At 40.5% G+C, this 12,615-nt stretch overlaps 1 protein-coding gene across 5 annotated transcripts in view; it reads right to left on the bottom strand.

The window, feature by feature from the left end:
• CADPS2 (calcium dependent secretion activator 2) overlaps positions 1 to 12,307 on the bottom strand; it is a 1,072,621-nt gene extending 1,060,314 nt beyond the window's left edge. For 2 of the 5 annotated variants that reach the window (XM_073619788.1, XM_073619789.1), the window contains exon 1: positions 11,849 to 12,306. In XM_073619788.1, coding sequence (XP_073475889.1) covers positions 11,849 to 12,181 — 333 coding nt within the window. In that variant the 5' untranslated portion in view covers positions 12,182 to 12,306. Of the gene's footprint in view, positions 1 to 11,848 lie in introns of all 5 variants that reach the window. The other 3 variants (XM_073619791.1, XM_073619792.1, XM_073619790.1) reach the window with 2 other exon arrangements.
• Positions 12,308 to 12,615: the final 308 nt, after the last annotated feature.

The following is a 12,615-nucleotide window of genomic DNA, read 5'->3' as shown; positions in this document are numbered from 1 at the left end:
GGGTCTCCCAAGATGCCATCGCATTTTGAGAGACCCGAACCTGGAACCGGTTACCGTTATAAAAGTTAGTTACAAAAAAAGTGTAAAAAAAAAAAAAAAAAAAATAAAAAAAAAATAATATGAAATAAAAAAAAAATAGTTGTCGTTTTATTGTTCTCTCTCTCTCTATTCTCTCTCTCTATTGTTCTGCTCTTTTTTACTGTATTCTATTCTGCAATGTTTTATTGTTATTGTTATGATGTTTTATCATGTTTGTTTTTCAGGTGTGTAATTATTTATACTTTACTGTTTACTGTGCTTTATTGTTAACCATTGTTAACCATTTTTTTGTCTTCAGGTACGCCATTCACGACTTTGAGTGGTTATACCAGAATGATGCCTGCAGGTTTAGGTATCATCTTGGTATCATTCTTTTCAGCCAGCGGTCGGCTTTCATGTAAAAGCAATCCTAGCGGCTAATTAGCCTCTAGACTGCCTTTACAAGCCGTGGGAGGGAATGCCCCCCCCCACCCCCACCGTCTTCCGTGTTTTTCTCTGGCTCTCCTGTCTCAACAGGGAACCTGAGAATGCAGCCGGTGATTCAGCCAGCTGACCATAGAGCTGATCAGAGACCAGAGTGGCTCCAAACATCTCTATGGCCTAAGAAACCGGAAGCTACGAGTATTTCATGACTTAGATTTCGCCGGATGTTAATAGCGCCATTGGGAAATTGGGGAAGCATTTTATCACACCGATCTTGGTGTGGTCAGATGCTTTGAGGGCAGAGGAGAGATCTAGGGTCTAATAGACCACAATTTTTTCAAAAAAAGAGTACCTGTCACTACCTATTGCTATCATAGGGGATATTTACATTCCCCGAGATAACAATAAAAATGATTAAAAAAAAAAATATGAAAGGAACAGTTTAAAAGTAAGATTAAAAAAGCAAAAAAATAATAAAGAAAAAAAAAAAAAAAAAAAAAAAAAAAAAAAAAAAGCACCCCTGTCGCCCCCTGCTCTCGCGCTAAGGCGAACGCAAGCGGCGGTCTGGCGTCATATGTAAACAGCAATTGCACCATGCATGTGAGGTATCACCGCGAAGGCCAGATCGAGTGCAGTAATTTTTCCAGTAGACCTCCTCTGTAAATCTAAAGTGGTAACCTGTAAAGGCTTTTGAAGGCTTTTAAACATGTATTTATTTTGTTGCCACTGCACGTTTGTGCGCAATTTTAAAGCATGTCATGTTTGGTATCCATGTACTCGGTCTAAGATCATCTTTTTTATTTCATCAAACATTTGGGCAATATAGTGTGTTTTAGTGCATTAAAATTTAAAAAAGTGTGTTTTTTCCACAAAAAATGCGTTTGAAAAATCGCTGCGCAAATACTGTGTGAAAAAAAAAAATGAAACACCCACCATTTTAATCTGTAGGGCATTTGCTTTAAAAAAATATATAATGTTTGGGGGTTCAAAGTAATTTTCTTGCAAAAAAAAATAATTTTTTCATGTAATCAAAAAGTGTCAGAAAGGGCAAGTGGTTAGAAGAGTGGGTGATGTGTGACATAAGCTTCTAAATGTTGTGCATAAAATGCCAGGACAGTTCAAAACCCCCCCAAATGACCCCATTTTGGAAAGTAGACACCCCAAGCTATTTGCTGAGAGGCATGTCGAGTCCATGGAATATTTTATATTGCGACACAAGTTGCGGGAAAGAGACAAATTTTTTTTTTTTTTTTTTTTTTTTTTTTTTTGCACAAAGTTGTCACTAAATGATATATTGCTCAAACATGCCATGGGAATATGTGAAATTACACCCCAAAATACATTCTGCTGCTTCTCCTGAGTACGGGGATACCACATGTGTGAGACTTTTTGGGAGCCTAGCCGCGTACGGGACCCCGAAAACCAAGCACCGCCTTCAGGCTTTCTAAGGGCGTGAATTTTTGATTTCACTCTTCACTGCCTATCACAGTTTCGGAGGCCATGGAATGCCCAGGTGGCACAAAACCCCCCCAAATGACCCCATTTTGGAAAGTAGACACCCCAAGCTATTTGCTGAGAGGTATAGTGAGTATTTTGCAGACCTCACTTTTTGTCACAAAGTTTTGAAAATTGAAAAAAGAAAAAAAAAAATGTTTTTTCTTGTCTTTCTTCATTTTCAAAAACAAATGAGAGCTGCAAAATACTCACCATGTCTCTCAGCAAATAGCTTGGGGTGTCTACTTTCCAAAATGGGGTCATTTTGGGGGGTTTTGTGCCACCTGGGCATTCCATGGCCTCCGAAACTGTGATAGGCAGTGAAGAGTGAAAGCAAAAATTTACACCCTTAGAAATCCTGAAGGCGGTGATTGGTTTTCGGGGCCCCGTACGCAGCTAGGCTCCCAAAAAGTCCCACACATGTGGTATCCCCATACTCAGGAGAAGCAGCTGAATGTATTTTGGGGTGCAATTCCACATAGGCCCATGGCCTGTGTGAGCAATATATCATTTAGTGACAACTTTTTGTAAGTATTTTTTTTTTTTTTTTTTTTTTTGTCATTTTTCAATCACTTGGGACAAAAAAAATAAATATTCAATGGGTTCAACATGCCTCTCAGCAATTTCCTTGGGGTGTCTACTTTCCAAAATGGGGTCATTTGTGGGGGTTTTGTACTGCCCTGCCATTTTAGCACCTCAAGAAATGACATAGGCAGTCATAAACTAAAAGCTGTGTAAATTCCAGAAAATGTACCCTAGTTTGTAGACGCTATAACTTTTGCGCAAACCAATAAATATACGCTTATTGACATTTTTTTTACCAAAGACATGTGGCCGAATACATTTTGGCCTAAATGTATGACTAAAATTTAGTTTATTGGATTTTTTTTATAACAAAAAGTAGAAAATATCATTTTTTTTCAAAATTTTCGGTCTTTTTCCGTTTATAGCGCAAAAAATAAAAACCGCAGAGGTGATCAAATACCATCAAAAGAAAGCTCTATTTGTGGGAAGAAAAGGACGCAAATTTCGTTTGGGTACAGCATTGCATGACCGCGCAATTAGCAGTTAAAGCGACGCAGTGCCAAATTGGAAAAAGACCTCTGGTCCTTAGGCAGCATAATGGTCCGGGGCTCAAGTGGTTAAACAAACAACAAACTTAAGGCCTCTTTCACACTTGTGCGACTTCATGACAAGTCGTACCCCATGATTTCCATAAGTACCATTCATATCTGCGCAACGTCAAGTCGCACTGACTTTAAAGTAGTCCCTGTACTACTCTGGTCTGACTTTGATGCGAGTTGACAGGTTTACACAGTCATTCCCTGAAATCGCGGCTGCGAAATTGCTGTAAAATCGCACGCCTTTGAAGGTGCGGTCATGTAGAAGGGGCCTTAGTATCACTTTAACATGAAGAAGTGCCAGAGCATTGTCTGCCTGACATTAGGAACAGGGGGCTTGTAGGCTGCTGTAAGATGCGCTACATGCCTACATCTTATACCCAAGAGAAGCTTTTTTGTGATAACCTGAAGTTGTTTTAGGGTTTATTCACACTGGCGAACGCAACCACATGGTTATTAGACCCCTACTGGGGTTCTCGCGATTAGCTCCTACCTGCCACCTCCCGCAACTAATCACGCCCACTTGCATAGATTACCAGTATAAAAAGTTTACTGCATTTATGCAAGTATCAACATACAATTTTTATTTATTTTATTTTTTTAAACCAAAACTTTGTAATATGAGGACCTGCCTCATCTATCCATTCTGTATCTAACAGAGCAGGTTCTTCTTGGTATATCTAAGGAGATTGCACAGAATGTAATGTGTGAGCTAAAGGCCAACTCCACCTTTTGAAGGTTACCCCCATATTTAGGATATACATGGTGCAAATGTAGGGCTGCAACTAACGATTATTTTCATAATCGATTAGTTGGCCGATTATTGTTTCGATTAATCGGTTGATAAGCTTAAAAAAAAAAAAAAAAAAAAAAGTGTTGTGCATAATTTAGTTAATTTGTAAAGTTTAAAAAAAAAAGGCAATGTATTCTTAAATATCTCTTTGCAGTGGTAAATATAAATAACTATATGGTTAGGGAGCAACATATCTAATCCACTCTGAGAATAACAGACAGAAGAGATATACTGTATATACTATTAGAGGAGAGATATACTGTATATGCTATTAGAGGATATATACTATTAAAAAAAGGGGTGAATCTGGTAAATATCATCAGACTCAGAGATCAATTTTTTTTTTTTTTTTTAAACAATGTCTTCCTTCAAAAAAAAAAAAATGGCATTTTAAGAACGCTTGTTCGATTTTCTAATCGTTAGTGGGGTCAAATTGAAGTTCATTTTCAACCACAGTGACAATTTGGAAATGTTAGAAAACTTCTTGGTCAAAGGAATTTTCAGACGGTGTATGTGGTTTTCGTTCATTTTAAAAACAATGTTAAAAACAAGTAAAAATTTCAAACATTCTTTCATTCAGCGAATGTACAAAGATTTTTCGTCTGAATATTCTTGTCTGAAAATTGATCCCTGTGGCCAGCATAAGGCTCGCTACACACCTATGCAGTTTGCTTTTGATATGTTTCTGTAGTGCATTTTGATTTTTGCTCACGTGATTTTGCTGCAATTTGCATTTTTTTGCAATTTATGGCCAATTTGTTGTTGGGCAGATTAAAAAACACAAATTGCTACAAAAACGCATTACATGCTTTTCTGCAGCTTTTCCATTGAAGTGTATTGAACCAAAAAAGCACAGTTTTGCATTAAAAAAAGTCCCTGACCCTTTCCAAATACGCAGCTGCTGAAAAAAAGCATAGATGTGAATGTGTCCCATAGGAAACCATGCAAATGAACTGCAGTCCGTTTCTGCAAAAAGCACCAAAAAACACATAGATGTGAACCAGGTCTAAGACGTTTAGTAACATAATGGGGTTAAAAAAACCCCTAAAATTAGCCCTTTATAGTACAAAAAAAGCAAATAATCTCTATTGTAAGGGGTTCATTTTTTTTACTGTAGAACGGTGATAGTAACATTTACAGTAGCGATTATTTGCTCTTTTTTGTACTCTAAAAGGCTCAATTTAATTTTTTTTAACCCCATTATGTTACTGGCCGATTAATCGATTATGAAAATAGCAATCGATTATTTTCATAATCGATTAATCGATTAGTTGTTTCAGCCCTATGCAAATGGCACCTGTCCACCCCCAAATCAACTCCCACCCCATGACAGCATGCAGGGATTCTTCTTCCTTGCAATAATTTCATTAATTTATAGAGATCGGTGAGGCTAAGTCCACACTTATGCGAATTCGATGTGGTTTTCTCCACATCCAATCTGTAGAACAGAAGAGTGCGACCGGTTCTCACTGGAGCCAGGTCACACATCCCTGGGGCAGCCACGGAGCGCATAGCAAAAAGGTTTTGTGCATCTTTAGCTCTGTTTCAGGTCCAAATTCAGGCAAATATTTGGACCCAACACGGTGACGCACCGGACCTCTTGCTGTGCCCTGCAGCCGCACATGGCGTGAACCCACACTTCCTCCAGCTCTTCAACTGAAAGTCCGTACCTCAGTACAGACAGGAAGCTGGAAGATGAGTCAGCAGGAGTCTGGCATTGGACCCGCAATCTGATGGCAGTTGCAATGTTTTGCAGGCTGAATTGTAAATAACAACTGCACATTTTATTCCTGAAAATATACACCGATCAGCAGTAACTTTATGACCACTGACAGGTTAAGTAAATAACATTGATTATATGGTTACAATGGCATCTAAAATATGGTGGGATATATAAAAAGGCAGCAAATAAACACAATGTCATTGATATGCTGAAAGCAGAAAAAAAAAAATCATCATCACATAACAGTTTGTTGGGTATGGAGCTGTGTAGCTGGTCAAGGTGCTCATATGCTGACCTGTGTCCACAGGCAAAAGTGCCTACAATGAGCATGGGAGGATCAGAACTGGACCACGGAAGGAGACCTGGTCTGATGAATCACATTTTCTTTTACATCATGTGGATGGCCAGCTGTGTGTGTGTGTGCGCAAGTCACTTACCTGGGGAAGAGATGGCACCAAAATGCAGTATGGGAAGAAAGTAAGCTGGCGGAGGCAGTGTGACGCTTTGGGCAATGTTCAGCTGGGAAATCTTGGTTTTGCCATGCGGATGTTACTTTGACATATACCACCTACCTAAACATTGTTGCTGACCAAGGACACCCTTTCATGGACCCCCCCCCCCCATTCCTTCCTCCCACAACCCCCAACAAAGCCCCCCCCACATGGCATTTAAGTGTCCTCTTCACCCCCTATTCTCCTCCTTTCATCCCCCCCCCCCCCTTTTTTTCTTCCCCTCCTTACTCCCCCCCCCCCCCCCCCCGACACTTTTCTCTCCCCTTCTTCTCCCTCCCCCAGTCTTTCCCTCTTTTCTCCCCCCTCTGCACCTTTTTCCTTCACTTTCCCACCCACCCATCTATATTTGTGACCCTTTTGCTAAGGTCATTACTTACATTTCAATATCTCTTTGGACAGATACCGGCTGTTTGGCCTTGCTCTGGGCTCCAACCGGTCAGCCTGTTTGTATGCAATTCTGTGTCCATTTTCCATTTGGCTAAACATCTAGTCGCAGGTAAAAGATCTTTCCATGGGTAGTCGATGGGCATTGGGCATGGCGGCCAGCAGCCTATTAATCTTTTCCTGTGTTTGTAATGTATTATAAGTTTGTATTGTTTTTAACTGTACTCTGTTTTATGCAGTATCACATCTAACTTTCAAAAAAACATCCTCTGAGGAAGCCCTAAGAGAGGAAATGTCGGGATAAGTCAATCCATGCTATTGTTGAGTGACCACTCTATCCATCGATCATTTAGATGTGTATGTGTATCTGCATATCATATGTACAGCCAATGTTTTTAAATTTGTCCTCTGTGTAATAAATGTTGCTATTTTTTTTTTTTTACATTTTGGAGTATTGTAAGCAAATTCTTTTGCCTGGCACCCCTAAAATCCCACCAAAAAAACTTTCCCTTGTCCATATATACTTTCAGGGATGTTGGTGCCACCGTTTTGACACTGTCACCTATCCATATGACTACCCTCTACTACCCTTCATGGAAACTGTATTCTCTGATGGCAGTGGTCTTTCAGCAGGTTTCCTGCCACACTGCAAAAAAGGTTCAAGAATGGTTTAAAGAGTACAACGGGTTTGGTGTTGACTTGGCCTCCAAATTTCAATCCAATCAAGCATCTGTGGGATGTGCTCGAAAAACAAGTCCAATTCATGGAGGCCCCATCTCACAGTGACAGTACTCAAGTATGTTTTTTTTTTCCTGAATCATACTTACTTAGATGAATGCAGCATCGGTCCACCGGCACCTCTACACAGAGCCGAGAGATCGCTCAGTTCTTCCAGCTCTTGTCAGTCACAGCTCTCCGCTCTTCTCCCTCCTTGCTCACTGGAGCGCTGGACTGGAGGAGGCAGAGCAACCAGCTCAGGCTCTCAGCAACTTGCTGAGAGCCTGAGCCAGGTGTCGGTCCAGGGACGTGGTGCTTCCCGGCTTCCATTGTCGTGATGACACAGACCCTGGACAGGTTTCCTTGATGTCAGCAGAGAGCGGACTTCAGCCCACTCTCTGTTAAATATGGGTCACAGGAGTGCAAAACTAAGTGCACTCTTGTGATCCACAGGAGAAGAAGTACAGTCAAACGAGCTTTAGCTATACTTCTCCTTTAAAGGATCGACTACTGACAGCTTGGTGCCAGATACCACAGCATACCTTTAGGAGGTCTAGGGAAGTCCATTCCTTTATAGGTCAGGGCTGTTTTGAAAGCAAAAAGGGGCCTACCTAAAGTGTGTTACTAAACCCAGGACACTGCATTCACTATATCTGGTCTCCCACAATACACAGAACATGAAAATGCAATTATTTGTATACATACATACCATACACACACACACACACACACACACACACACACACAGCTAAATACTTTTTCAAATCAGCAGTTAGAGCAGTCTTGTGAATGTGCAGAGAGACTCCAAAGGCTCTGTCTGATCAGGAAATGGATTGGGGACAGTGGAAGAAGGGGAGAATCAGAGAAGACAGACTCAAACAGCCTTTTTACACAATGCAGAGGATTAACCCCTTAGGCTCCAACAGTGAGTATAACAGGCATGCTTTACTGCATATACAGACCAATTTTACGGTTCTGAGTTTAGTACCACTTTAATATTGAGTGGTTGGTCATAAAAGTTATGGCCGAATGGTGTATGTGCAGTTATTATTTTATAAGGTGGACTTAGCCTTTAAGAGGGAGGAGGCAGTTGAAATAGGTGAATGTCCGTGTTAAATACTGACTACAAGGACATGTTACCACACAAATGAAGACAAGACTACCAGTTTTTTTTTCTGCAGTATGACCTGGACTGTTTCTATTCTTTTCCTCGTGTGCAAAAATGAAATTTTTTTTTTTTTTGCTTTAAAACTGGAAATTTTCTAAACATGTTTAGTCATTTTTTTTTATTCTGACAGTGTTCCTGTTTTTCCTCTTTCAGTTGCTTTAGTCCATGAAGTATCATCACAGCGTGCAATACCTACACGTCACATACTAGAAGTACCATAAGCCTGTAAGACGTGTCATTCATGGTATAATCCACAACTACTTGGATAGAAATCTCTACAAGCAGACATCACTGGATACAACACTGTAATATGCTGGGTCATGTAGACATTTGCAGAGTATCACTGTGGCTGTCAAAATGCAATTGTGAGAAAATTTACAGACCAGCACTTCATTAAAGCAGAAACATTTATTATATTAAAGCTCGCCAATTCTTACATGTGATGGCTGCTTTAGTTTTCTTTTTTAGGCTTTCTTCTATTGTCTTCTGGTGATCCAGCCAGTAAGTCTGGTTTTTCAACAGAAGACTTATCTTGCAGTTACATGGATGAAATAGATCTACCACTGGCTTGGTGCTTACAATAATCAGCTTTTATGTAAAATCTTTATCCCAAAAGGAAAACTCTTTGTTGGAAATCAGCTTCAATTTGTTAGTGTATCTAAATCTGCTAGTCCATCAAACACTCTCCTACCTCCAAACTGACAATGCTGCTGTCCAAAAGGTGCCCTTCTGTGCTCCTTCATTCAGAGTGGGGGGCACTCTACAGGAGGTTACTGTCCAAATTACCGGTTGAAAACAGAGAAAATCCCCCAAAAAAAAAAAAAAAAACCCACACACACACACACACACACACACACACACACACACACACACACACACACACACACACCTAATGCAGCCACCACATCTAATTACTGGTAGGCTTCAATATATTACATTTTTGATCTTGGTTTTAACTTTATAGCATCTGAAAACCTCTTCTTTTTTAATATTCGTTAAACTCTGCTAGTTTGTCACTGGCCTTTAAAGCTTTCCCCATCACCAGCCACTTATATGAGCAGGAATTTATACGGCTCAACACGGGCATCAAGAACATTTCCTCAGAGGGACAAATCTCTGGAAAAAATGAGCAAGCCATCAGTTTATCCTTAAATCCTGCAAACAGGAGGTAGAATGAAATATCCCCAAGAAATCCTACAGGGTACACATGAATGTGCACGGGAGATAAACACACTCCCAACCTGAGGCGCTCGGGATAATGGAGCAAGCATGAAAAGTAACCAAGGAGCCACATATTTCATGCACCGGGCACCACACCAAGGAAACCATATGGAGCATATCTCTAATGATCAGATAATCACACTTTCCTACCATATCACACAAGGGGGAGCCCTGGGGTCTGTCAATTTGTTTCTCAATCACATTTCTAATAGTTTGGAATATTTCATTTAGGGAATGAAACTTAAAAGGATGTCTATAGATTTTGAAACATAAATAAATAAAGCTAAACAAAACTTCCTGCAGTTAAAAACACTCAAAATATATTGTTAAGTGCAAAGCATTTTAATAGCATTGGTTAGAAATGTATATTACAAAAAAAAAAAAAGGAATAAATAAAAATTCTAGATCACATAGTATAATATTTGCATGCAGCCCACCACCCATAGATTTGCAGCGACACGTTTTCCCACATCATATTTCAATGTATAGAGAGTCAAACATCCACTAGTAACATTTACATCCATCCTACTGAACGGAAGAGTTTTCTTTTGTTCTAAAACTAAAAATGATGTACGTACATGCCCAACAGGTATTCTATATCTTCTATGAGCGATCTATGCACAGTATGTACATGCCAGTGAGATGATATATATTAGAGAACACCCCTGGACATCTACATACATAAGGTCACTCAAATAGAAACATATATGATATACAGAATATCTCCCTGGAAACTACAAAGATCACTGGGATAGAAACATATACAATGTACAGAATATTTCTCTGAAATCTACATACATAGCTGGGATGACTACATCTCTGAAATGTACATACATGCAGAGATCACTGGAAAATAAATGATATAATTAGACAGAAATGATAAGATACATACATAGATCACTTAGAAAACACACACACACACATTATTTTCTACCCAAGTGATCTATGTACGCATGCATGTAGATGTCAGGGAAGTAACCTATATAATTTTTTTTCTGCCCCAGTGATCCATGTAGGAGGTATTCTAAAACTTTCTATGTATTTTTAACACAACGATCTGTGTGAGTGTAGGGAGATGCCAGAGAGGTTTTGAATGTTTTCTACAGGTTTTTATCCCAGTGATCTATGTAGCTTTCAGGAGGTATTCTATAATGTTTTATATGTCTCACCCCCATTGATCATTGGATGTAGCTGGCAGAGGGGTATGTTATAATGTTGTGCCTGTACACCAGCGATATATGTAGATGTTGGAGAGGTATGCTATAACTTTGGATATATTTTGAATGCAACAATCTATAGATGCATGTAGCTGTTTGAGAGGTTTTAAATATGCTCTGTTTTTAACCCAGCTATGTATGTATGTATGTATGTATGTATAGGCTTCTACTATAGCGATGTATCTGGCTGTCAGAGGAGAATGCTATAATGTTGTGCTTGTACTCCAGCCATCCATGTATGTAGATGTCAAAAGAACATTATATCTATAATGTTGTATAGGTTTCTACCCCAGTGATCTCTGTATGTAGATTTTAGAGGTATTCTATAATGTTGTATAGGTTTGTACCCCAGTGATTTATGTAGGTGTTACAAAGGCATTGTATAATGTTCTATACGTTTGTACCTCTGATCTATGTAACGGTCAGAGGTATAATGATGCATAGGTTCCTACCCCAGTGTATGTATGTAGCTGGCAGAAGAATTCTATATATTTGTACCCCAGTGATGGATGGATGGATGTGTGTCAGAGGTATTCTATAATGTTGTATAACTTGTACCCCGGTGATCTATGTATATAGATATCAGAGGTATTCTAAAACTTGCACCCCAGTGATCTATGCATGTATATAAAGGTCAGATCACCAGGGTACAAGTTCTAGAATACCTAGATGTCAGAGGTATTCTATAATGTTGTATAACTTGTACACCGGTAATAGATGAATGGATATGTCAGGAGGTAGTCTATAACTTGTAGATCTATATATGTATACAGATGATGTCAGAGGTATTCTATATATTTGTACCCCAGTTATGTATGTATGTAGATGTCAGAGGGGTATGCTGTATTGTTGTGTATGTGGGTGTCTGATAAGTGTTGTATGTCTTTATGGCCGAGATGGACACACAATGGAGTATAGAAAGCGGTCAGGATGTAGAGTATCGCTCCCTGTGCAGTGGCGGGGAAGGAAGGTGACAGGTGACACCCACACCTGACACACACACACACACACACACACACACACACACACACGTTACCTTCTGCTGCCTCCTGGTCATGTCGGTGGGCTGTTTGGCATTGAAGGGATAGGCGATACACCTCATAATGAAGACATAGAGCTGTAGCCGGCTCTTTCTCTCCCGCTCCTCCCTCTGTGCCCTCTCCAGCTCCTCTCTGCCCTCACTATTGATGGACGGACTGGGACTGGCCGGTCTGGTGAGGGTCGTGTCTCTGGAGTCCCGGGAAGGTGCATGTAATGTGCGGTGCCCCGCTCCTCCTCCTCCTCCGCCGGACGATACAACCAACACATCCCGCCTGTCCTCCTCCAACAACTCCTCCGACTCTTCCTCGCTGGAAGAAGGGTCCAACATGGTCCGTGCGCTCCTTGCACTCACTTCCCCGTTCCTGAGGTGTCCCTTCCAGCCGCTCCAAGTCAGCACACACCTTTCCGGTGTACTCCTAATTCCCGCACCCCCGGCCGCCCCATACACGTGCAAGCCCCGCCCCATACACTGCACGCCCCGCCCCCTCCTCTGCTCAGCTCGTCATCTCTGCTTGTTTGCTGACAACTCCTTCCAGAGATATCAAACCCAAAAGCAAATATTTATTAGATCGCAGCCTGCCAATTCGTACTGCATTCATTTTCTTTTATAGGGCTTCTTTTTATTGTCATCTAGTGATCCAGCCAGTAAGTCTGTTGTTTTTCAAAAGAATAAGTTCTTTGCACATGCAGGTCCCAAACTGGGGGGGGGCATGTGTTCCCCAGGGGCTACATTGAGAGGCGCCATCGTCCTCATGCTCCAGC

Source organism: Aquarana catesbeiana, linkage group LG03 (genome assembly GCF_042186555.1).
Source record: "Aquarana catesbeiana isolate 2022-GZ linkage group LG03, ASM4218655v1, whole genome shotgun sequence".
Taxonomy (NCBI): Eukaryota; Metazoa; Chordata; class Amphibia; order Anura; family Ranidae; genus Aquarana; species Aquarana catesbeiana.
This window is presented reverse-complemented; position numbering and strand designations above follow the sequence as displayed.